The following is a 22,270-nucleotide window of genomic DNA, read 5'->3' on the forward strand; positions in this document are numbered from 1 at the left end:
CTTTTTTTAATCTGTCTTCGCCAGCTGCACTGGGTCTGAGGGAGAAGACTGCCACTTCTAGAAGAGTTTAAGGGTCTTATGTCTGGGGAGGGGGGAAACAAATCTTCAGTGTTAGTGTCTTGGAAAGAAGCTCTTTTACTGACTTGCATGGTGTCTAAAATTGAAGTGTCTTGTAATTTGTGTGACAAGACAGGGTAACATGGGGGGGAACTGACTGTTTACCTGGAATTTTGAAGAGCAACAGCAATGTGATGTTTGGACTAACGATGTAGCGAATACATTTTCAAACATTGTTATGGGTATATTTTTTTTTCTAATTTTTGTCTTTAATAATATAAACGTCATGGGCTTCCATGAGGTGTGAAGCCTAAGGAATATTTTCAATATGCTGTTGTTCGATTGGTTTTGGAAACTGTGCGTTCAGAGTCAAAGGAAATATAAACATGCTGCAATTTGCTCTGTTGGCAGCCACGAAATATTTAATTTTAACAAAGAAATAAAGTAAGAACAAGTGTATGTTTTCATTGGCGTCCTGCTGTGTCTCACCACCTTATTAAACAAGCTCCATTGGCTGGTGGATGTGGGTTGAGTGCTGCTTTTTTTTTTTTTTTTTTCCCCTAACTTAACCTCCTCTTGTTTAAAGTTAGAAAAAACTTAGCAGTATCAGGAGGGAGAGGCGATGCTGACAGCTGATGTGATAATAACCGTGGTCCATCCGAGTCCCGCTGAGCGGGGTGCCGTGCCCTCAGCGTGTGCTGGAGCCAGCCCTCGCCCCTCCGTCCTGCCCTCGCCCGCTCGCCGCATGCTTCTCCAGGCCGCGACCTTCTCTTTCCCCCTCCTGGTTTTGTTTCCTTTTCGCACATGGAAGCGCGCGAGAACCGCACCGACTTCTATATTTACACAGAAACGCTGAAGAACCAGCGCTGTTTAGCCCGGTACCTTTCTAACTTCAATGTAAATTTTAAATAAAAAAAGACGAAAGCCTGCCTGCGTGCTGTCGTGTTTGCTGCTCCCGCGCTGAGGGGGCTCGCACACGAGGCGAGCCCGGCTCAGCTCAGCCAGGTGCCGGCCTGGGCTGTCAGACGAGCCCTGGCTCGCCGCCCAAAATTTAAAAATCCCGGCTCGTTTGGGGCGGGGGTGCGAGTTTGACGCCGGTTTTCCTCGCCTCCCGGGCAGCGGCGTCCCCGCGGGGCTGGGGAAGGGGCTGGGGCTCGCCCAGGGCGGTGGCCGGCGGGGAGGAGCGGCGGGGGCGGGCTCGGGGGCGGGCTCAGGCCGGGGTGCCCGCGGGCCGGTCTCCCCTCCCCGGCACCGGGGCCGCTTGGCGGGCGGCGCCCCGCTGCGCACACCGCCGCCGGCAGGGGGCGCTAAGGGAGCCGAGGCGGGCAGCGGCGGCGTCTCGCGGCGTCTCGCGCGCTCGTGACGCGCGTGGCCACGTGAGGCGGCGCCGGCCGGGCCGCTCGGTGCGAGTGAGGGGAGCGCTCCCGCCGCAACCGGGGCACCGGCGGGGCCGCGGCGGGCGGGGCGGGACCGGGGCAGGGCGGGGGCCGGGCCGGGGCCGGTGGAGGGGCCGAGGCCGGTCCGGTCCGGCGCTCCCCGGCGGCCCGCGGCGAGTCGCGGCCTGCTCCGCACGTGGGGCCTGCTCCCCTCCGGGCCGCTTCCGCCGCCGTCCGCACCCACCGGCGGGGCCGGCTCCCTCGGCGACCGCCCGCCATGGCGCCGCCGGAGCCGGAGCCGGAGCCGGTTCCCGAGTCGGTGCTGGAGCAGTGGCGGCAGTACAACGAGACCGAGCGGCAGTGGGGGCTGCGCCGCCGCTTCATCCTCCGCCACCTCCACGGCTACCCCGGCGCCGCCATCGACCAGCTCCTCGCGCTCTCCGTCCTGTGGGCCAACCACGTCTTCCTGGGCTGCAGGTGAGGCCCGCCCGGGCCGGGGGGTGCCCCGGGCCGCGCTGCCCGCCGAGGCCTGGCGCTCGCTGTCAGGAGGGGGTGTCCCGGCGCCTCAGCCGCCTTCGGGCCCCGGGGCGGCCCAGGCCGCGGGCAGCAGTCGGGGTCGGGGTCTGAAGCCGCCGCCTGGAGCGGGGCCGGGCTCCCCGGGAGCTCGGGCTCCCTCTGGGCCGCCCCGTTTTCCGGGAGCTCCCGTCGGGGCCCGGTGTTGCTGGGCTGAGTCTCGGCCCCGGCTGCCGTTTAAAAAGTAGCCCCAGTAGGGCTGGGATGAGAGGGGCGTGTGCTGGAGAACTTCAGTTCCTAGGCAGTTCCCTTTTGTTTATGTTTATGTCTTTTATGTTTTTCAGCAAGCTGCTGAAGAACAGATGTGCGTTTTGAAAGTAGTTCTTGATGTCCCACCCCTGAGGACGCGTTAAGCCTGCGGTTACTGTGCTTTGTAATTTAAGTGAGAAGTATCCCTCTGAGCATAAAGCAGCCTATGCAGTCCCCTCAGAGCTCCGTTTTGCTAAGAGAAATAGCCCTGGTGAATGGAAGAGGTTTCCCTTCGTCAGGATTACTGTTAATATGCAGGAACCACCGCACCATAACTAGCCAGGTTGTGGAGATCTGCGGGAACGTCACCCCCGTCCCAACTGACGCTTTTGATGTTGTGATTATTTTTAACTGGACGTAAGGCTTTAAAGACAGAAGCAACTGCTTCACAACTAACTTCAGCAAATTGCGCCCTGACAGAGGAGCTGGTAAACACCGAAGGGCATAAAGTTTGACTGTTATTAACGTTACTGTCCCAAAGCCTTGTGGGGAGCGTTTTGCGTCATTTGTACAGAGGCAAGTCAATGTCTTTAAATGTAGATCTGCATGTTTTCTTCTTTTTTTTTCTGGTCCAAGTAGAATTACAATCACAGAATGGTTTGGGTGGGAAGGGACCTTCAAAGGCCATCCAGTCCAACCCCCCTGCAAGGAGCAGGGACATCTCCAACCAGATCAAGTTGCCCTGTCCAGCCTGGCCTTGAATGTTTCGAGGGATGAGTCATTACCCCCTCTCTGGCAACCTGGGCCAGTGTTCTACCACCCTCGTGGTAAAAAATTTCTTCCTTATATCCAGTCTGAATCTACTTTCTTTTAGCTTTAAACTGTTACCTCTTGTCCCATTGCTAGAGGCCCTACTAAAAAGTTTCTCCCCGTCTTTCCTGTAGGCCCCCTTAGGGTACTGGAAGACCGCTGTAAGGTCTCCCCGGAGCCTCCTCTTCTCCAGGCTGAACAGCCCCAACTCTCTCAGCCTGTCCTCATAGGAGAGGTGCTCCAGCCCTCTCAGCATCTTCGTGGCCTCCTCTGGACTTGCTCCAGCACATCCAAGTACTAAACTATTGTGCTCTGCAAGCACCAAAATTGAACATAGTTTTAAAACAGCTTCAAATTCCAAAGCTTGAGTAGTATATTAAAGTCGAGCTTATCTTAAGATACGGTCTCTTTGGTCCATTAGCTGATCTTAGTGTGCTGATGTGCTGTCTTAATGGAGGGGCTGCTTTGTGGTAGAGCTTTTGGGAATCCGTGCAGTAATATGGTTATAGGGTGCTGGTGACAGAAGCAAAGAACTATGTGGCAAGTTCTCAAATCCTAAAAAATGATGCGATTTTAGCCTCTAAGTGCGCATACTTCCCCGATGAACGTCTCTACCTGCAATTCTTTGGGGAGCAATAGATTTAGGCATGATGCGGTGCGGAGCTGTTACCAGTGAGGAAGTTTCCCCAAAGCTTGTGTAGTGCACGAACGTGAGCACGCCGCACGGGCACGGTGAGCACGCTGCGCTGTTAAGGAGCGACTGGCAGCTTAACTTAGAGTTGTCTGGAGAAGGGAGGGGACCGACTGCGTTCTCTGGAGCTGCCTCTTGCTGCTTGGGAAGAGCTGTTGGTGCTGTATCAAGTGAATAACTTCAAAGTCTGGGCAATTTTTATTGTTTTCTCTTGTCTGTTGGTTGGGATTTGGTTTGGTGTTTCGGTTTTTTGTTTTGTTTTGGTTTGGTTTTTTTTGACATTGATCACTTGCTAGCCGAAGGCAACCTGTTTGTCAGAGTAAATACAAATCAGAGTCTTTGCTGATGAAACCTGAGTGAGTGTTCCACTGGGGGAATGATCTGGAGAATGTCCAGAAGGCTTAGAAAACATGATCTGTGAGGAAGGAGTTAAGTAACGGGATTCATTCAGTTTAAGGGTGGGTGAGAGAAGATGCTTGTGTTCTCAGATATATTAAAGGTGCCTGCAAAATGGGCGAGGACTGGGAGAGGCAGCATGCTCCAGAGCTGTAGAGGTGAGGATAACAGGTAGAGTGTTTACATCAAACCAGGGAGACTTTTAGGTAGGCTTTGGAGGCGGGGGACTCCTCTGCCTCCGTGTGCACTCTCTACAACTTGAGATTTCTACGGCCAGGTTAGATAAACACACGTTGGGACTGCTTGATCTTTCTGTGGGCAGAAATCTGAGCCCCAAACATCTCCATCCTTTGTGAAGAGGAGCGACATACTCATGCCAAATCTAACTCTGCTCTTCCACCTTGCTAGAAAAGCTGGCCATCCTTCATGTTCCCATCACTGCTGGTGTACTCTTCTCCCTGTGAGCCAGAGGAAGGAATAGAGATTCCCACTCCTCTCCCTTCTGGCTGCGGAAAGATGAGGGTATTGCCGCCGTCCGCCTCCCTTCGATCCCTCTTGGCACCTTCTTCCCAGGCAGGGTTCCGCCGCCTCTCTGCTGGGTGCTGAGCTGCGCTGGGTACCTGCAGGGGAAGCAGGGAGAACAGCAGTCTGTGTTTGGAGTTCTTGCTCAGTAATTTAAATTGATTTAATTTCTGCCTGGCCCTCTAAATCAGGGACAGGAAGGGCATTTCTGGAGTGGAGAGCGGGTGGATTTCCAGAGCCCTTGCAACAGTGGTGTTTAAAAACTGGTGCAAGTGACGGCAGCACTAGGTGCTGGGACAGTTGTGGACTCCTATCCACGGGCAGTGACCTGATGCTTTTTGACTTTTGAAGGTGAGCACCCCATGGAGCAGGTGCAAGATGGCTTTTTCTCCTTTCTGAGCCGTGGTGCGAAGCTGTCAGAGGCTACTTTCAGGCCATGTTTCTAGGTTCTCCTTGGTTAGAAAAGTTTGGAGTTTTTTTCTGCTTTAGCATGCAAATGGCTTGAAAACATGTGGCAGATCCCTGGATGTAAGGCCCGGGATGGGGTTGTGCAGCGTGTCCTGCCTGCGTGGAGCCGCCGGCGTGCTGCGGCCGGGTCAGGGTTTGCGCAGAGCCACAGCCACCTCACCTCTGGCATGGCTCAGGGATTTAAAACATTTCACTTGCAGCTACGAAGCTAGAAATTAGTACGGTTGTTTAAAGAGTGGTCGATAAAGGCTGAGCAGTGCCTTTGTCATCTGACATCTGTGATTTCGGTGTTGGTGACGTGCAGTCTGTGGCTGCTGACCCAGACACGGCTTCAGTGCCAGTCGGTCGCTCCTGTGCTTCGTTCACTGAAGCTGCGATGCCTGCGGAGACGACTCCTCCACACCACTGTGTTCCATAGTGGTCCTTGTAGCGCTGCCAAATGTTACATTTTGACAGCTAATCTATTTAAATTTACGTTTAAAACACCATCAGGTTGCTGGCCACACGGTTTGTAATTCACAAGTGGGTTCACGTAGAGCCAGGCATCTTGTTAGCGAGCGTGCAGGCTGTCTGCCGGCACTGAGCTAGCTACAGCGCGAGGCTGGGGTCACATCCCGTGTTAATGCTCCGGCAGAATCGGGGAGAGCACCTCCCTTGCACCAGGCAGGATGTGTCAGGCAGCTTCAGTTCTTGTTTTGCATAATAAAAGCTCGTGTGTGCGTGTTGCCCCTGTGGGACCAGTTCTGAAGTGATTTGCTGTTGAATCCACACAGATACGGCATGCAGGTCATGGAGAAGGTTCTCAAGATGGCCGAAGGCATCGATATCGGGGAGATGAGGACGTACGAGTTGGTCCCTAGCAGGAAGCTGAAACGATACCGCTCTCCGTCTGACAGTGAGTATATCTGCCTGCGTGTCGAAAGAGACAGCCTTCCCTGTCGCTGTGTGGTGGGCGTGAGAGGGAGCACGGGCAGAGCAGCGCGCCACGGGGCCGCTGCCGAGAGAGCCGGCACGGCAAATTGAAGAGAGGCCACCATGATGTACTCTGCTAGACTGCGGCCGTTTCCCCTCCACTGCCATGTTGTGGGGTGTACACAGTTTGTGCAGAGTTCTCTTTTTGCTTAAGAAAATAGCATTTTTCATTGAAATTACCAGGTAATTGATTTTCCCTAGTGATAGCGGTAGGGAATTGAATCTGTGTAATGAAATAGCCACCCCTCTCCGCTGTGGTGGGGGTGGTGTTCCGACCTGAGAAGGGATTGTACCTGTGCATGGATATGTGGAATTCAGCTTATTCATTTTGAGTCACAACGTGTCGGGAGCACTGGGTGGTGGTGGGCAGCGAGGGAGTGTTGTTTGGTTTTGATTTGGTTGGGTTTTTTTTTTCCTCTCTACTGAGCCTGGGCATATGTCAGCCCAGTGTGATGGTCTCAGGGATCGATGTTCCAGCTGCAGCTTTTCCAGTGAAGAAAATGCAGCAGCCAGGGAGGGCTGACAGTTCAACAGCTCCATCCGCTGGATCCTCACCAGCGCCTTCAGAGCTCCCTGCCCTCTCTCCGCAGGGAAGGGCGAGGGAATCGCTCATGCGTGCAGGTGCAGGTCGTGGGTGCGAGCGGGCAGGCCCTTGTGTTGTGAGGCAGCATCAGTCGGTAGTTTGGCTGTTTGAAGCACAGGTCAGGCAGCACAGGACCCCTCTAGGCTGGGGTATAAGCCCTAGCTCCGCCAGAGTTTCTTCCCTTACTTTGACAGCCAGCAATCTTTCTGTGTTTCCATGGGCCAGCTGCAAAACTGAGAGACGTTCTCTTTTCTCCCGTGTTTTCTCTGTCTCTCAGGCAGCAGCTCTGAGGGGAAGGGTTCTCTCTTGCGCATTAGACAGCATAAAGAGCTGTTCTGTTGTGAGAGCCTCCTGCAGTGCAATCCTCAAAATACCAAACTGAGCAAGAAATGTAAACCTTGGCATAATTCATCAAAACTGGCGACTGAAGGATTTGACACATGCATAAGAGCTTTGTCACGTGATTTAAATATGAAGGCCTGGTTATGCTGTATGGGAAGTGGTTTTTTTTCATCTGCAGTGAACTATCCTACGGCAGTGCGATGTTTAGTCGGATGGGTGGCCTGGCCTGGCCTGTGTTACGGTTGCACACGTTGGCAGAGGATTAGGCAGCTCGTTGCAAGGCGCTGAGGTGGCCTTTTGCTCCCATAATGAAATGACACGCATACCGCTGTAGCGTGTGGGGGCTAAGTCTTTCACAGAAGTCTTGTGTAACCGTGTTTTAGATGTAACATGTTTGCTGATCAGCTATTTGATACTGATTTTCTACAGTAGCTGTGCATATCATTTGCATTTCTTCTGGGTAAGAAACAAGAGGTCTCCCAGCATGTGCGATGTGACCCCCCGCCACTGCAGCTGTCACCCGAGGCTCAGGCAGATTTCTCCACGTTTGGTGTCCTTTACCCAAGGGTGGTTACATTTACAGAAAATATGCTTCTGTGAACGCTGTCGTTAACAGCCCTGCGGGTTTTGGAAAGGAGAGTTTGGTATCGGTGCGTTCCTTCATCAAATGAGAAGATGAAGTAGTTTACCTGAGATCATCCCGCAGCCCTGCGGCAGAGTCGGAGCAGAGGCTCTAGTCCCGCTCTGGTGTTCCGTCTTACTGGCCAGAGCTTTGAACGGATTAACTTCAGAAGTGACTGGATGGGCTCAGTGGGCAGTGTTACAAATCCACGTAACTAAACGCGTAGGGGTTTTTGTATGGTAGTTGTGGAGCTGGCGATACCACTGCAGTGACCTGCGCAAGAATGAACGGTCTTACTTGATGAATTGTGAATGTCTTTGGAAGAAAACCTGGTCTTGGTTTGTGACTGAGAAGTGGGAATCCTGTGTTCAGAGTCTGCAGGCTCCTCTTGGAGATCACTCTCTGAAAACATTGTCTCCCTGTCATAGCGCATATTGGTAAGCTTGTCATTTTCTTCCACCCCATAGGTCCAGAGCCAGAAGAGACTCCTGAGCCGCCCAAAAAGACAGTCCCCAAGTTCCGGGTGCGACCACGTTTTGAACCCATACACTTTGTCACCAGCGCTGAGAAGGAGGCCAAGAAGGAAGATTCTCTGGACAACCAAATGCAGGAGGTGAACCAGGAGGCAAATACAAACAGCGTAGCGCAGCCAGCTGAAAACTGTACGAATTCTTTTGCGAGTGCGTGGGAGGTGGATCCTCAGCTTTCCAACTCAGCTGGGTTCGGCTTTGCAGGCCAGGCAGCAGCAGCCAAGAAGGCTGTGAATAGTATGGACTCTACTGCAAGCGACGCGTTGCAGGTTTCTGTTTCTCCTTCAGCTGCCCAGTCTGCATCGGAGACTTTCCCTCCATCTGCTGTAATGCTGAAGCAGAGTTTTATTGAGAAACTGTCAGCAGCTGTCTGGAAAAATCTTGCTAACCCAGATGCAAACACTGGGACTGATAAAATTAACTATACGTATCTTTTGACACGTTCAATTCAGGCGTGCAAGACAAATCCTGAATATATTTATGTTCCTCTGAAAGAAATCGCCCCTGCTGACCTCCCCAAGAGCAAGAAGCTCCTAACGGATGGCTTCGCTTGTGAAGTGCGATGTCAGAATGTCTACCTGGCCACTGGTTACGCCGGCAGCAAAAATGGATCCAGGGATCGAGCCGCGGAGCTGGCGGTCAGGCTGCTGAAGAAGTCTGTGGAAGTTAGAGTTGTTCAGCGGAAGTTCAAGCACACCTATCACGAAGACTTGGTGGTGTGTGAGACCGGCATGAGTCGCCCAGATTTCCCTCCCGCTCTCAAACCTCACGAGGAGTTTGTAGTTGCCAACAGGGACTGTGTCCCGATGCAGCCTGGTACTGAATCCGTGAAAGGTTCCGCTAATAGCAACAAACACTGGACTAGTTTCGTCCTCACGGAGAACGCCAGCGACGCAATAGGGATACTTAACAATTCTGCCTCCTATAACAAAATGTCTGTCGAATATAAACATGAATTAATGCCCAACCGCTCGTGGCGTTGTCAAGTGTATCTACAAGATCACTGCCTGGCCGAGGGATTTGGCACTAAAAAGACCAGCAAGCATGCGGCAGCTGAGGAGGCGTTGAAAATTCTGCAGAAGATGCAGTCGAATATAGCAGCCATCAAAGTGACCCAGGTTCAGAAAGTTGGCTGCTCGTCGCGCGGCTCCGGAAGGAAGAAGGACCTGAAGGACCTCGTGATTTACGAGAACTCCAGTAATCCAGTGTGTACGCTGAACGACACCGCCCAGTTCAACAAGATGACGGTGGAGTACGTCTTTGAAAGGATGACTGGCATGCGATGGAAGTGCAAAGTGCTGCTTGAAGATGAATTCATTGCAGAAGCAGTTGGAGTGAAGAAATCTGTCAAGCATGAGGCGGCAGAGGAAGCTGTGAAAATCCTCAAAAAGACTCAGCCAACTGTTGTTAATAACCTGAAGAAAGGCACCGTCGAAGACGTCATCTCCAGAAACGAGATTCGGGGTCGATCAGCAGAAGAGGCTTTCAAACAAAAGATCAAGGAAGACAATATTGGGAATCAAATTTTAAGAAAGATGGGCTGGACAGGTGGTGGCCTGGGGAAGGACGGTGAAGGGATTAGAGAGCCCATTTCGGTGAAGGAGCAGTTCAAAAGGGAAGGACTCGGGCTCGACGTAGAACGGGTGAACAGAATCGCTAAAAGAGATATCGAAGAGATCATTCGAAACTATGCACGCTCAGATAGTCACATTGACTTGACTTTCTCTAGAGAACTGACCATGGATGAGCGGAAGCAGATCCATCAGATCGCCCAGAAATATGGTCTTAAAAGTAAATCTCATGGGCAGGGCCACAACAGGTACTTGGTGGTGAGCAGGAAGCGGCGCAAGGAGGATCTCTTAGACCAGCTGAAGCAGGAGGGCCAGGTTGGGCATTACGAGCTTATTATGCCTCAGGCAAACTGAGGTCAGGTGTCCCACTTCACCAGAGACTGAGCTTCCCAGACGCTCGATGAAAGAAGGAGATGCTGCATTTTCTTGGTGTGGATTATGTTGATGTTAACGCCTCTTATTTCGTTAATATAATTTCTAAAATGTTAGACGTTCAGAACTGACCAAGTTCTGTCCAAGCATATTAGCACACCCCAAAAGCAGTAGTGCTGTCCTGTATGTGTCTTTGATATTACCTGTTCCTTCACATTTTAATAGTTTTGTAATAGGGAAAACACGTGTCCGACGAGAAGCAATTTGACATCATTTAAAATCATAGTTCCTTTATTCTTCTTGACCAAGGAAGGAAAAAAAATGCCTTTTTTTTTTAAAAAAAAATTAAAATAAAATAAAAAAACATAGGAAATGCAGTCTGAGAGAGTAAACCTGTATGTAAAGTTGGTATTAATGACAACAAAAATAAAATTTTATTTCTGGAAAAAAAAAACAACGGGATTTGTCACACTTTGTATTAAAAAAAAGAAAAGTGTGAAAACTGCATTTATTCTTGAGAAATATGTACAGCAAGGTCTTGTCTCTGCTGTGTATGTATGTAGAGACATGTCCTTAACCAGTTTACCGGTACAGTTTTATTCATAGATTCCTACCTTCAGGCTCCCGTACAGAGAATTACGGAACGTGGCGCAATCGTCAGTGGACTGGAGCGAGGCAGTTCCGGTGCGTTTTTTACCTTGGAGCACTGCTTGACGTCTGCAGATACCATGGTGAAGTGTGAAACAGAAAAACAGGAGGTAAATGCAGAGCCCACGCTCAAAGATGCTCACGTAGCTTGTGGGGACTGTTACATAACTTATTTTTTTTAGTTTGACTCTAAGCTCTGTAATCCAGAGCAAAATCAAATCTGTGCCTAATCACGTCGCTGCTCTGTCCCTGTACCTGTGCTGGTGGATGTCGGGGCGAGTCCAGTGTTGCCCCCGTGCGTGGGGTGTGTGTGGCGTCTCTCGAGGAGCTTCCCCTCCTGGTGGGGGAAGCAGAGCCTGACCTGTGCCGCTTGGCTGGCAGTGCCAGAAGACTGTCAGCAGTGTCACCAGTGGGGGCCACTCCTCGTAGTGAAATTTTTTTTTTTTTTGTCTGTTCTCCTGTTGCCTTGTGTCTCAGCTATTGCTTTTGTTTTTCTGCTGCGTATATCTGCCTCTCCATCTTTTTTACATCATCCTCTAGCTTTTTCCCCACCTCTGGTTGTTTGCTTTTTAAATCCTCTCAGGGCTGGGGAGGGGTGACTGACCTCTGCTGAAGAAGCAGACGATGCTCGTGATGTGCAATTTAGAGGCATTTTCATCCCCGCAGTGGGGAAAGGAAGAGGCTGCCCTGGCGGGTACGATGCGCTCAGGAAGAAGAGCGAGCATTCCCGCCTCTCTCTGCCTCGATGGCTGCAGCACAGCGTCTGCTGGCTTGGATAGCTGAAACAAAAAGACGTCGGGGTAGAAAAATAGTCTGGCAGCTAATGCTGAAAGTATGTTGGGTTGTTTTATCGTTTTGTTTTGGTGGTTGGTGGGGGTTGCGGTGTTGTGGTGTGTTGTGGGGTGTGTGGTTTTTTTTTTTTGGTTTGTGCACTCTTCCCTCTCTGTCCTTCTGAATTCTGCGCTCAAGAGCCCCGCGCTCAAGCAGATGGTGGTGTAGGAGTGGAAGGAGCCGGGTGCTCTCTAGCAGCTATTCCTGCGAGCAGGAGTGCAGCTCCCCCTCCCTCACTTGGCTATGCAGCAGATTTTCAGAGCCTGGAGACGCCAAGAAAGGCAAGGAGAGCGCCACTGCAGTAGTGGGGGTGAAAAATGGCTCTTTTTTGGGGTGGATGAACACCCAACACTGGCTGAATGGCATGGCACTGCGGCAGGGCAGCTGTGCAGTGCACGTCGGTGCAGGGCTTTGGCTGTAGCTTTTCCTGCCCTGGGTAGCGGCTGTGACTCAGCCACCCCCGTGTGGTATCCGCAGGACCCGGCTGGCACCTTTGGGTGGCTGGGTGGTACCTGCTTCAGCTAAAGACTCGCCAGCTCTGCTGTGTTTATAGAACCATAGGCTTTCCAGAGACACATGGTTTAAAATTAAGCTAGTGGGTTAAGGCCTTACCTAAGACAAACGGGCCGTTCGCGGGTAGGAGCTGTTGTCACAGCAGCTATAAATCCTGATTTAATTTTTTGAAAGAGCCTGGCAGCTTCTGTCTTAATTGTAGAGCTAAGCAGCAATACCAGCTTTTGTTAGGGTCAAGTCATTTTAAATCCTGTTCTCCCCCTGTAAGACAGGAGGAAAACAAATACTATTCCTGTATCCATTTGTTATTGAGCCTCTTGCGTTTTCACTCATTATCATAGTTTTTTTTGGTTTTTTTTTTTTTGGTCAGTTCACTCAAAGGCATGACACAGTGCTGAGCTTCCTTCCCCAAAAAGTGCTTTTTGGCCAAGACTTGTGTCTGTGTCTCTGTTTCTCTGCCAATTCGCTGATCCTGGAAGGGCTGAGTTTGTTCTCCTGCACTACAACTGGCGCAGCTTTCACCCCAGCACAGCTCCTGTTATTTCCCCAGCCTCCTGCAAGGCCACCTGGTGCTCGTGCCCACAGCAGCCCCCTCCCCTCCCGGGTCAAATAACCACAGTTGTACACCTCTTGCCTATTTATACAATAAGCACTAAGGTTACACTTTATTTACAACTTTTGAAAAATGTACAGTTTCTTACATGGGTTACTTGTGCAAAGTTAAACTTCTCAACTAACAGACCAATGTGCACACAAAGGACAGGGGAACAGTGGACACCATGATTGTAGGTTTCATCCCACACTGCTGCTGAAGGTACTGTATCCAAAGGTACAAACTTAGCCTTACAAAAAAGTGAGTCCGGACTTACAAATTTTTTTTTTTTTTCCAGAGTTGAAAAAATACTGTCATAAGACAGAAGGGAAACTAACCCAAGCATGCAGCAGTAGCTCACACAAACCACAGAGTAATCTACAAAGAGCAAAAACCGCAGAGACTCAAGTGCCTACCCCGTACTTTATTCAAACTTTCCAGAAGGCAAAGTTGGATCCCAAAGAACTTATCTTTCTCAGCTAAAGATAAGGGGCAGGAGAAAGACACCAAAGGCGAGTAATTCCACCGCTGGAACACGTCATGTTTTACCTCTTCCTTAATGTGGAAGGTCTTTCACTCAGAGTACCACAGCTCTACCTCATTTTCTCCAGTAATGCCTCAGTGACAGGACTACAAAAACTTACTGAAGCAGTCTCTGTAGGCATGTCCCTTAAAACAAAATTATTAAAAAAAAAAAACAAAAAAGGGGGGGGTGTGTTTCTCACCCTAAGCAAAGATTGAAGTACCACAACTGTAGTGATTTATGTATATCTGTACATAAATCTCACATGTGAAGTGCAGGAGGAACTAGCATTCCACAGGCTTATTTAGTATTTGAACTGGAATCAGTGTAAGAGTTGTTTTTGTCACCATGAGTAAGGAGTTGATAAACCAATACAAAAGGGAAACAAGCGGCTGTTTCTTCACTCAGTACTTACAAATGCAGTGGGGTCTAAACCAATAGTAGAGGTAAATGACCAGCCTGGACAGATCAGCACTTTAGTTAATATCAGTTAAAAAATGTGTATGTATATAAACATCCCTTTTATCAAGCTACACATAAGCATCACTGTGTATAACACAATTACAATTAAAAGCTTAGTGTACACTACAGAAATGCACAATACTGCCCTAAGACTGGAGAGGGACCACAGAAAATGAATTCAGCATCAGTAACTCTTTTGCAAGTAACCCAAGTACAGAACATTTGACTTCAAAGTGGGTGCTTTCTGATGTCCAAGGAGAAGCTTCAGCAAGGGAGGGTGGCAACAGCACAACAGCTATTCTGCTTTCAAAGTAAATGCTAGGAGGAAAAAGATGCCTCAGACACTTTGTTTATTTTCCTCATCAACAGAGTGTTCATTTGCATCATCCTGGGTCAACAGTCACGCCAGCTCTGTTCTACTATTGCAGAAACCCGTTTTTCATATTCCCGCTTATTCTCTTGGTATAGCTGAGCTGCCTGGCTGTTTGCTGGGCTGTTCGGATTTGGCTCATCCAATAGAGACTGTGCAAAGAGAAAAAGGTTCTTAGGCACGCGCGTAGTTTCCCAGCATATTCCTAAAACTATCCATACTGACAGGAGGGCGAAAGTTCGTCTGGGTAGCGCTAAGGGACACCGCGTTACTGCGGCTGCGAGGCACCGGCAGCTCTCGCTCCCAGCAGTGCGGGTGGCTGTGAGAGCCAGGCAGCGGCAGCAAAGCAGTGCAACCGCTGGGTGGGTCCCTCAGCGACCACCCGCTGTCACGGACACCGCTTGCATGCGGGTGTAAGGATTCACACTTGAGCAAATACCAAGGGAGAGCTGCTGCACTGGGCACCAGGAGCAGAAAGAAAAATGTGTTTCTGAGCAGTTTTTGTCAAAGCATCCTAATTTCATTCTGCCTTTTCATGCAGAGTTCTTTTTACCTGTATGGATGTTAGGATGGAGGAGACATCGTAAGTAGGACTCCAACGATTCTGAAGAATATCCAGACATATACTACCGTCTGCATAGACTAGAAAAGGTTCAAGAAGAATGGCTTAAAACACAAGTTGTACAGCTACTCCGTTTTTACCTAGTATGCCCGATCCTGAAATCCTACGTCCTGACAAACACTACAAGTCAACAGCATTTGACAGACCTAAATCCAGCAAACAAGCCTGATGGTAGGAAGAGCTGAAGCTTGCCATCAACAGCTGCCTGAGGTGTTTAAACTCAACCCCTCCTTATTCTTCAGCATCAATCTTCTCTGTGACACTGCAACTACCACTACAGGAAACCATGAATAGATTTTAAGGCCAGAAAAAAATTAAGCTACCCACAAGCAAACCAAGTAAAGAACATGAGCAAAAAGCTGTTTACACATGAGGCTCCCCCAGAACGTATCTACAGCAGTCAGCATCTAGCCCCCTTCCTCATGGCAGTGCTAGAAAAGCCTTTCCTCAGCGCACTTTACCCACACATGCTTGCTTGCTGCATTTGAAAGTTTCTGGTATTTCTTCACAACCCTTGTATTTGTTTGAAGGGAAGGAATACATCTCCAACTTTTAATTACCAAGGAAGGGGATTAATTAAACAATCTTACTACCACTGGCTACATGGAAAGCAGCACTACATTTCAAGGTATATCATTACAGGCGTTTTTGGGAAGAAAAGTGATAAAAGACAATTGCATTCAGCAGTGTCATTACACTACGTATGCAACACATAAATAGCAGTGCCTTGGACTTTGTGTATCAGTACAAATTATTCTGTAAGGTTTAACAACAGGCAGTTGAGGGAGAAGAGCATCTCATCAATCCTGTGCTGTAACACGCGAAAGGTGAGAGGCCCCTTTTACTGCCCCTTTCATTTCAAGCTGGAGCACTGCTCACATATACATCCTTACCAAAACTACGTACAACCGCACTGGGATTGTGCTAGCTTATTAGATGGTGGAAACCTCTATAATAAATAGATCTCTTTCTACAGCACTATAGCAAGCTATAACTTTAAAGGAGAAGAAAAAAAAAAAAAAGCAGCATTGTGTAAGTACTTACCATTCGGATGAAACATTTTAGAGACAAATCTAACAGTAGGTGGCTTATTCGGGTATTCCTCTGTGAATTCTATTGTAAGTTTGAAAGTTCCTGGAGTTGAAAGAGAGATAAGTAACCTTTATTCAGAACGAACTTACACAAGGGATGAGTAAGTAGCATCCCTCCTCAAGCACAAGCTGATAGTATTGTGCTCACACATGCATGCTGGAGATGGAATACAGATTGCTCAGTCTTACAATGATTCTTCTGCTCTCTCTGGAGTTAATCATTAACTCGGAAGTCCTAGACAGTTCTGGTACGACTATCTCCTGTGACTGACTTCTACTGCCAAAGCCACCACCCCAGTCAAGAGGTTTCTGTAAGGAAATACCTCTGCCCTTGAGGTTTTCTTCCACAAAGCCTAATCCCAGTGCACTGTGAAAACACCACCAGTGGGTGTAGAGCCATCTGTGTAATGGGCCGTGATTCAGTAAGTCCTACAGACTGGAATATGATATCATGACAAGGATCTTCTTGTTTATTTTCTGTTTACATTTCAAGAAAATAAATTTTTATCAACAACTGTAAAGTAATCATGTCTTATTGTAGAAAAGTAGAATAGGAAGCAGCATCTAAATTCAACACTTTAAAACAAAAATCTGACCATTTACTTCCCACTTCCTTTGAGAAAGGCTGATTAAATGGAAACAGAAAACTCTGTAGTTAAGTCCCAACCTAAGAGTTTTAACAGCCAGCACCAACGTAAGTTATTTCAGCCCTTCTCCTCAGGCTATGACAATCTGAGAATAAGAAGTTTGTCAACTAAGCATCATAAATATCAGTCCAAGGGACTAAACACTGCTAGCGATTCAGATCAGTAACCAAGGAACTCTACCTACTGCACTCAAAACATGCAAGCTTCTCTTCACCATGCTATCGCCTCTGACCAGCCAATCTGGGAGGCAGTTTGAGGCTCCTGCTGAAGCACCTTTATATAAATATACAGCTCTCCTGTAGAAGGAATGCACCTTACAGTATCAGCTGTTACAAGCTGCCAGGGCAGACACACTACCATACCAGCTTTTTTGAAAAGGGATTCTTACGTATCTCAATATTCAGTGCCCAGAGCTCAGGGGCTCAGATATAAAGCTCATCCTTGCTTCCTACTGTGAGTAAGTTTTACATGTATTCCTCCATTTGGCTGGCAAACCTGTGCAAACAGCTGGTAGCCAAAGAACAGATTTTTCAACACCTTTTCCTTTTTGGATCAGCAAGGATCTGCAGTATTTCCCAAGGATTCCTTCCTTTATAAGGCGATAAATGATAACACTGAGTGGCAAGACATGAAGGTCATGCTTTGACGTTCCAGTCTGCATGAGGACAGAGTACAGATGCTTCAGAGCTTTCCCTACAGCAGTGGGAAGCCTCAACACCCTAAACCCAAGTTTTTGCATGTTTGGTTTTTATTAGCAGCCTAACAACACAAAAGAGCAGAGAGCCAACGGCATGCTATCTTACTGTAAAACAAAAGAACAGGAGTAGTACAGTTAGGATTCTTCAAATTAGTGGAAGTCTGCAGCAGGGCTCTCAAGCTCCACTCTGGCTAATCCAGAGGCACTGAGCCAGATCTGAGATCAGCTTGAAAGCCAGCACTGGAAAGTTAGTAACAACTTCCACCAGCTGTCAACATCGGCTTGGGACCACCCTTCCTTCCCTACACGGTGACAATCCCAACCAATATTGGCCCTTTAGACTCAAAGGCTCTGAGATTTGATTCTAAACCTTAGAGATTCCCGGCTCTCCCTGCCCCAGTTCTGGTTGTCAGGAGCCTCCCTATCAGGCAGGAAACCAGGCATTTTCTTCTGTGGAAGAGTGACTAAGCAAGCAGTAGGCTGAAAACTGAGCACAAGCCATCAAACAGTAGAGTTCAAGAAGCGTACTAGAGAAAACAAATGCTATTCCAGAACACTGACTGAAGTGGGAGCAGAGGGGACAGATAAGACGGCTGAAAAGCAGTAACAAGGACAGTTTGGTCTTAGCTTCCCTTTCTTTCAGTAGTTCTGAACAGATTCTGTCTGTCCCACCAGGGACAGGACTGCAGTACTTCTAACACAAATCTGAGTCAGTGGTTAGACAGTTTCCAGCCTGGAGTAGCTACCAACTCAGACTTCCAAGTCAAAATCCAGAGTAGAAATGGCTCTTTGAAAGAGCTCCACAGTACGGAACAGCTCCTTGTTGCGCTTTATTAAAGGACATATCCAGAGATTTGATGAACTAAAGTCCAAGGGGCATCCACACTGGCAGTCCACACAAGTGAAACAGGTATCACAACACACACTGCTGGGGACGAGTCCTTCAGCGTCCAGTCTCTTCTGCCACTAATCTTAAAGCTTTCAACTGCTATTCCTTGCAACTTGCACTAGACAGTCAATTTTAAAACATAAGTTTCCATATTCACTGCCATTACTGATATTAGAATCTTAGGAGAACATTCTATCTCTTGTACTTACTTACCTTGTTGCTCTGTTTCTCCTGCCTCGGGATGTGAGGCCCTCACACAACTAACAGGAAGGCTTCTCCCTGACCCGTGTGCTGGCCCAAGTAACCCACGCCACAGCAGCACCCACATCCCTGCCAGGCCCCTGTCACTACAAGGAGGAAGAGCAGCCCGCTCTCTTCCATCCCAGCAGGGATGATCTCTTCCTCTCCCGCAAGAGGATAGAGAATCCCTATTCCCTAAGCAAGGAACAAACCATACAGAAGGCAAATGCCTTGCTTTCTCTGTTCAAGCCTCCTGCCCCACGACAGCAAGGCAGGATGCTACAACAGTTGCGTCATTTAACTCTCTCTGAGCCAGGAATCCTGCACGAACCACATCATCACCATCCAGTTTCAGAAAACCAGGTCTGAAGGACTGGGAGAACCTGAGTTTCCATCACTGTGACAGCACTGCCACTGTAGATCCCACACACGTTCTTAGAAATACGGTGAAGGGCAGGATAAACATCCCCAGGGTCCTACTGCAGACACCTGCAATCGAATCCTTTAAACCAGAAGCTGGAAGTTATGCTGCTGATCTAAATTAGTAGTTGCTCCTGGGCCAAGCCAGCCTGCGCACCGAGTTGTGAAAGCACCCTCTACAGTCTGGGGGCGGAGGGGAGGGAGGGTTGCTAGCTGCATTATGCTGCACAGCAAGTAAACAAATGCGTTTGAACCTCAGGTTTTCAGTTCAGACAAAGCTAAGAAACCTCAGAAGCTGAGACTGGAAAAGGGCCTCACCAGAATGAGGATAAAGAATAGTAACTCTCACGATGTTGAAATTATTACACCTCTAGTTCAACAAAACCCAAATTTAACAGGCTGCTTTCACAAGAACTGAGGTATCTGAAGTCTTACAGGATCACCAGGCAGTGACAGTGTCTAAAAACAAAAATACAAAGTGACTTCTGAAGAACACTGCCCTGCAAAGGCTTCAGGAGAACGATTACTGAGCTCCAGCGTGCCTTTGACTCACAAGGGCCTGCACAGTCGCAAAACAAGCCCAAACTAACAGCTCAATACTGTTAAACAAAAATTCCCCTAATTTTACCTACATTAAGCTAAACTGCATCTGAACAGCGCTACCTTTATCTGAACTGTGCTACTCTGCTCACTTAATGGAAAAGCACAGCTGATGCACCAACACAGCCGTATCTCTAGGCACCACTTAGTATTTGTTATCTAGCACAATGCAAGATATGTCCCAGAGAAAAGGAGATAAGCATATCCCGCAACACAAGACCTATCTGTCTTCCCGAGCACATGCTGTGAAAACACACACTCTGCCTCGAAAAGAGCAATCCATCACCCACTGTGATTATATTACTAGATCACCCAAAGCAGTAGTGGACTCAAACATCTGTCTGAACTTCAAACTGCTGTGGATGCAACATGCCCTAAGTATCTGAGATAAAGACACAACGCTGCCACAGTGGAAAGCACAGAGGAAACAAACATCAGGGCTCTCAAAAGCAGTCTCCAACCTCCTGCAACTAGGTGGAACTATATGGGGAAAAAAAAAAGCCCTTACAGCATCTGTTAACCTCATGCTGAGCTGGAAGAGCCTGAACGTGGAAACAAACTGCATTTTAGCACACTGGAAGGAGACAGCTTTCTGCTTTAAACAGTGAATCACTCTATTAGTGGCAGTGCACCAAGAAGCTAAGCAGCTCTAGCAACCCCCACAGAAGTTGAGGGGAGCCCTTCTTCAAGGTTTACAAGATGAGATAACAGAATACATTTAGTCTATCGTTATGTGATGTTATGGAATACTCAAGCTGTAAGCATTAGACTTCTGGAGCAGCTACTAGAGCAAGTTTCTTAACTAATCCAATAAATTTTTAAAAGTAACTGGAGTCTTTGGAGTTTTTTCAGGCTTGAAATACTTAAAATCTTCACAGAAAAAAAAAAAATATATCTGCAATATACAGGCATGCCTACAGGTGCTACCTCCAGGGATAAACAGAGACAAATGAGTTAGCCAAAAACAACATAAGAGTTAAGGAATTTTTCCTATGCTTTTGTCATGAGTCATAGAGATCTAGGATTAATTATAGCCTGCACTGAAAGTACCTTAAAAAAAAAAAAAAACCAAACCAAATAAAAACGCATCACTGATTTCAGTTAGACATTTTTTCATGTCTAACAAGTCTTCACAAAGATGCTGAAGTATTCATACAGCATTAGTAAAGCCATAAAAGACAATAACCCCAGCAGAAACTAGTAGGACACAGGTATGTTACAAGGACCTATTCATTCACCTTTTAAAGTTAAAAAGTCCTTTTAATCTTTAACCCTGAACGATACTGATTGTAGCAAAGTGAAAAAGGTGCCAAGGAAAAACCCCCAAAAATCTGCTCTGAACTTCCTCAAACATTCAGCCTATTTCCCACTTCAGCTGACTCACGTTGGGACATACTCCCAAAACACTTCAGCATCAGAAAAAACAGAACTCCAAACAAATTACAACGGTTCTAGATCAGGTTTTGACTGTTCTCCAAGTATGACTGTCCCTAAAAACATGATCCAAGGTTCAACAGAAAAGCCTGGAGATCCTTCAAGTGGTACGTTAAATAAGGCTTAGGATAGTAAGATTTAGTGATTACAAGCAAGCCCCTACAAGCTGATTTGTATGTTTCTGTAAATCAACATAGAAATCTAAATCTGCAACACCTTCTTGGAGTAGGTTAAAAAAAAAAAAAAAAAGTTTACGTAAGTCCTGGATGTAGCATACGGCTGTGTGGTCGGTGAACATGCACCCACGTCCCTTCTCCATGCCCCAGCCCACACCTGTTGCAAAGCCCACGGCAGTGACACGCCGAGGCCGTGCCAAACCGCAGCAGTTTACCGCGAGAGAGCCAAACACCGGGCCCGCATGCAGCCGCACTTACCGTCCTCGAACGGGGTCCCCTCGGGCCTGGAGGAGGGAAGAAGCAGAGCAGAGCGTTACCCCGCGGGCAGCCCGGCTCTGACCCCCGCTCCGGCAGGCAGAGCCCCGCCGCCCCCGCCCGACTCACCCGAAGATGACGGCGTTCCACACCATGATGTTGTTCTCGGAGGGGGCCCCGCTCACCCCGGCCGGGGGATCCTCCTGCAGCCTGCGGGGTACAGGGAGGGCTGAGGCGCCGGCCCCCGCCGGCCGCCCCTGCGCACTTCGCGTAACCCAGGCAGGTAGCTACACGCCCCTGCGCAAACCGCGTAACCCGCAGGCAGGCAGCGCCGACCGACGCTACGCAATCAGCGGAGCGCGCCCTACCCCGCCGCCATGTTGTGCTGCCCCCCTCCTCCCCCGACAGAGCCGGGCCCTTCGTCCTCCTCCTGCCCGCCCTCCCCTTTCCCCTCAGCCGGCGGCCTCGGTACCTCTTGAAGTCCCGCATGAGGCGCCTACGGGCCGGAGTGGACATGGCGGACTCAGGGTTATAGCTCACTCATACACTACCAGAGGGAGCACGGGGCGTCCGGGGACGACGACGACGTCGGCGACAGCGAGCTCCAACTGAGGCAACGGCAGCGCTGACGAGCAGGAGCGATCGCGGCCTCTACCACTGAGGAGAGCGCGGGGGGAGGCCCCGGGCTGTACCGACTCCTGCGCCTACCGCCGGGCGATCCCGGGATGTACCAACGGCCGCGGGGAGAGGAGGCGGAGCCGGATGCCGCTGAGCCCCAGCCCGGCCTCTACCACCGCAGCGCGGGGGCGAGGGGCGGCGCCTAATGGAGGGGGGGCTGTACCAACTGCTGCGACGGATGGGGGTGGACGGGAACGGTGACGTCACGGAGCAGTGCGGGCCGACTTCGTTGCGGGTGGCGGCGGTGGGCGGGGAAATGGCGGCGGCGGGCGGGGCCGGGGGCGGGGGGGGCCGAGGTTGTCCCTTCATCTGCGGCGGGGTTTAAACCCGGCCGGCACCACAGAGCTGCTTGCTCACTCCTCCGCGGTGAGGTGGGGGAGAGAATGGGAGAGGTAAAAGTGAGAAAACCGTTGGGCTGTGAGAAGGAGTGTTTAGTAGGTGAAGGAAAAAGAGGAATTCATTTCCCACTTCCCATGGGCAGGCAGGTGTTCAGCCATCCCCGGGAAAG

At 49.4% G+C, this 22,270-nt stretch overlaps 3 protein-coding genes across 3 annotated transcripts in view; 2 read left to right on the plus strand and 1 right to left on the minus strand.

Moving 5' to 3' along the window:
• The window catches only part of SEPTIN6 (septin 6), a 30,695-nt gene extending 30,179 nt beyond the window's left edge, over positions 1-516 (plus strand). Inside the window, exon 10 of the mRNA XM_086756747.1 lies at positions 1-516. Coding sequence (XP_086612873.1) covers positions 1-10 — 10 coding nt within the window. The 3' untranslated portion in view covers positions 11-516.
• A 1,073-nt stretch (positions 517-1,589) lies between these two features.
• On the plus strand, positions 1,590-10,521 carry NKRF (NFKB repressing factor). Its single transcript, XM_086756642.1, has 3 exons — positions 1,590-1,910; positions 5,856-5,977; positions 8,069-10,521. The coding sequence occupies exons 1-3, from the start codon at positions 1,711-1,713 to the stop codon at positions 10,054-10,056; spliced, it is 2,310 nt and encodes a 769-aa protein (XP_086612768.1). The 5' UTR covers positions 1,590-1,710; the 3' UTR covers positions 10,057-10,521.
• Positions 10,522-12,696: 2,175 nt separating this feature from the next.
• Positions 12,697-21,863, minus strand: UBE2A (ubiquitin conjugating enzyme E2 A). Its single transcript, XM_086756189.1, has 6 exons — positions 21,557-21,863; positions 21,214-21,294; positions 21,088-21,113; positions 15,680-15,769; positions 14,567-14,655; positions 12,697-14,165 (listed from the first exon to the last, which is right to left on the minus strand). The coding sequence occupies exons 1-6, from the start codon at positions 21,598-21,600 to the stop codon at positions 14,037-14,039; spliced, it is 459 nt and encodes a 152-aa protein (XP_086612315.1). The 5' UTR covers positions 21,601-21,863; the 3' UTR covers positions 12,697-14,036.
• Between the last annotated feature and the right edge of the window lie 407 nt (positions 21,864-22,270).

Source organism: Chlamydotis macqueenii, chromosome 11 (genome assembly GCF_036417535.1).
Source record: "Chlamydotis macqueenii isolate bChlMac1 chromosome 11, bChlMac1.mat, whole genome shotgun sequence".
Classification (NCBI taxonomy): domain Eukaryota; kingdom Metazoa; phylum Chordata; class Aves; order Otidiformes; family Otididae; genus Chlamydotis; species Chlamydotis macqueenii.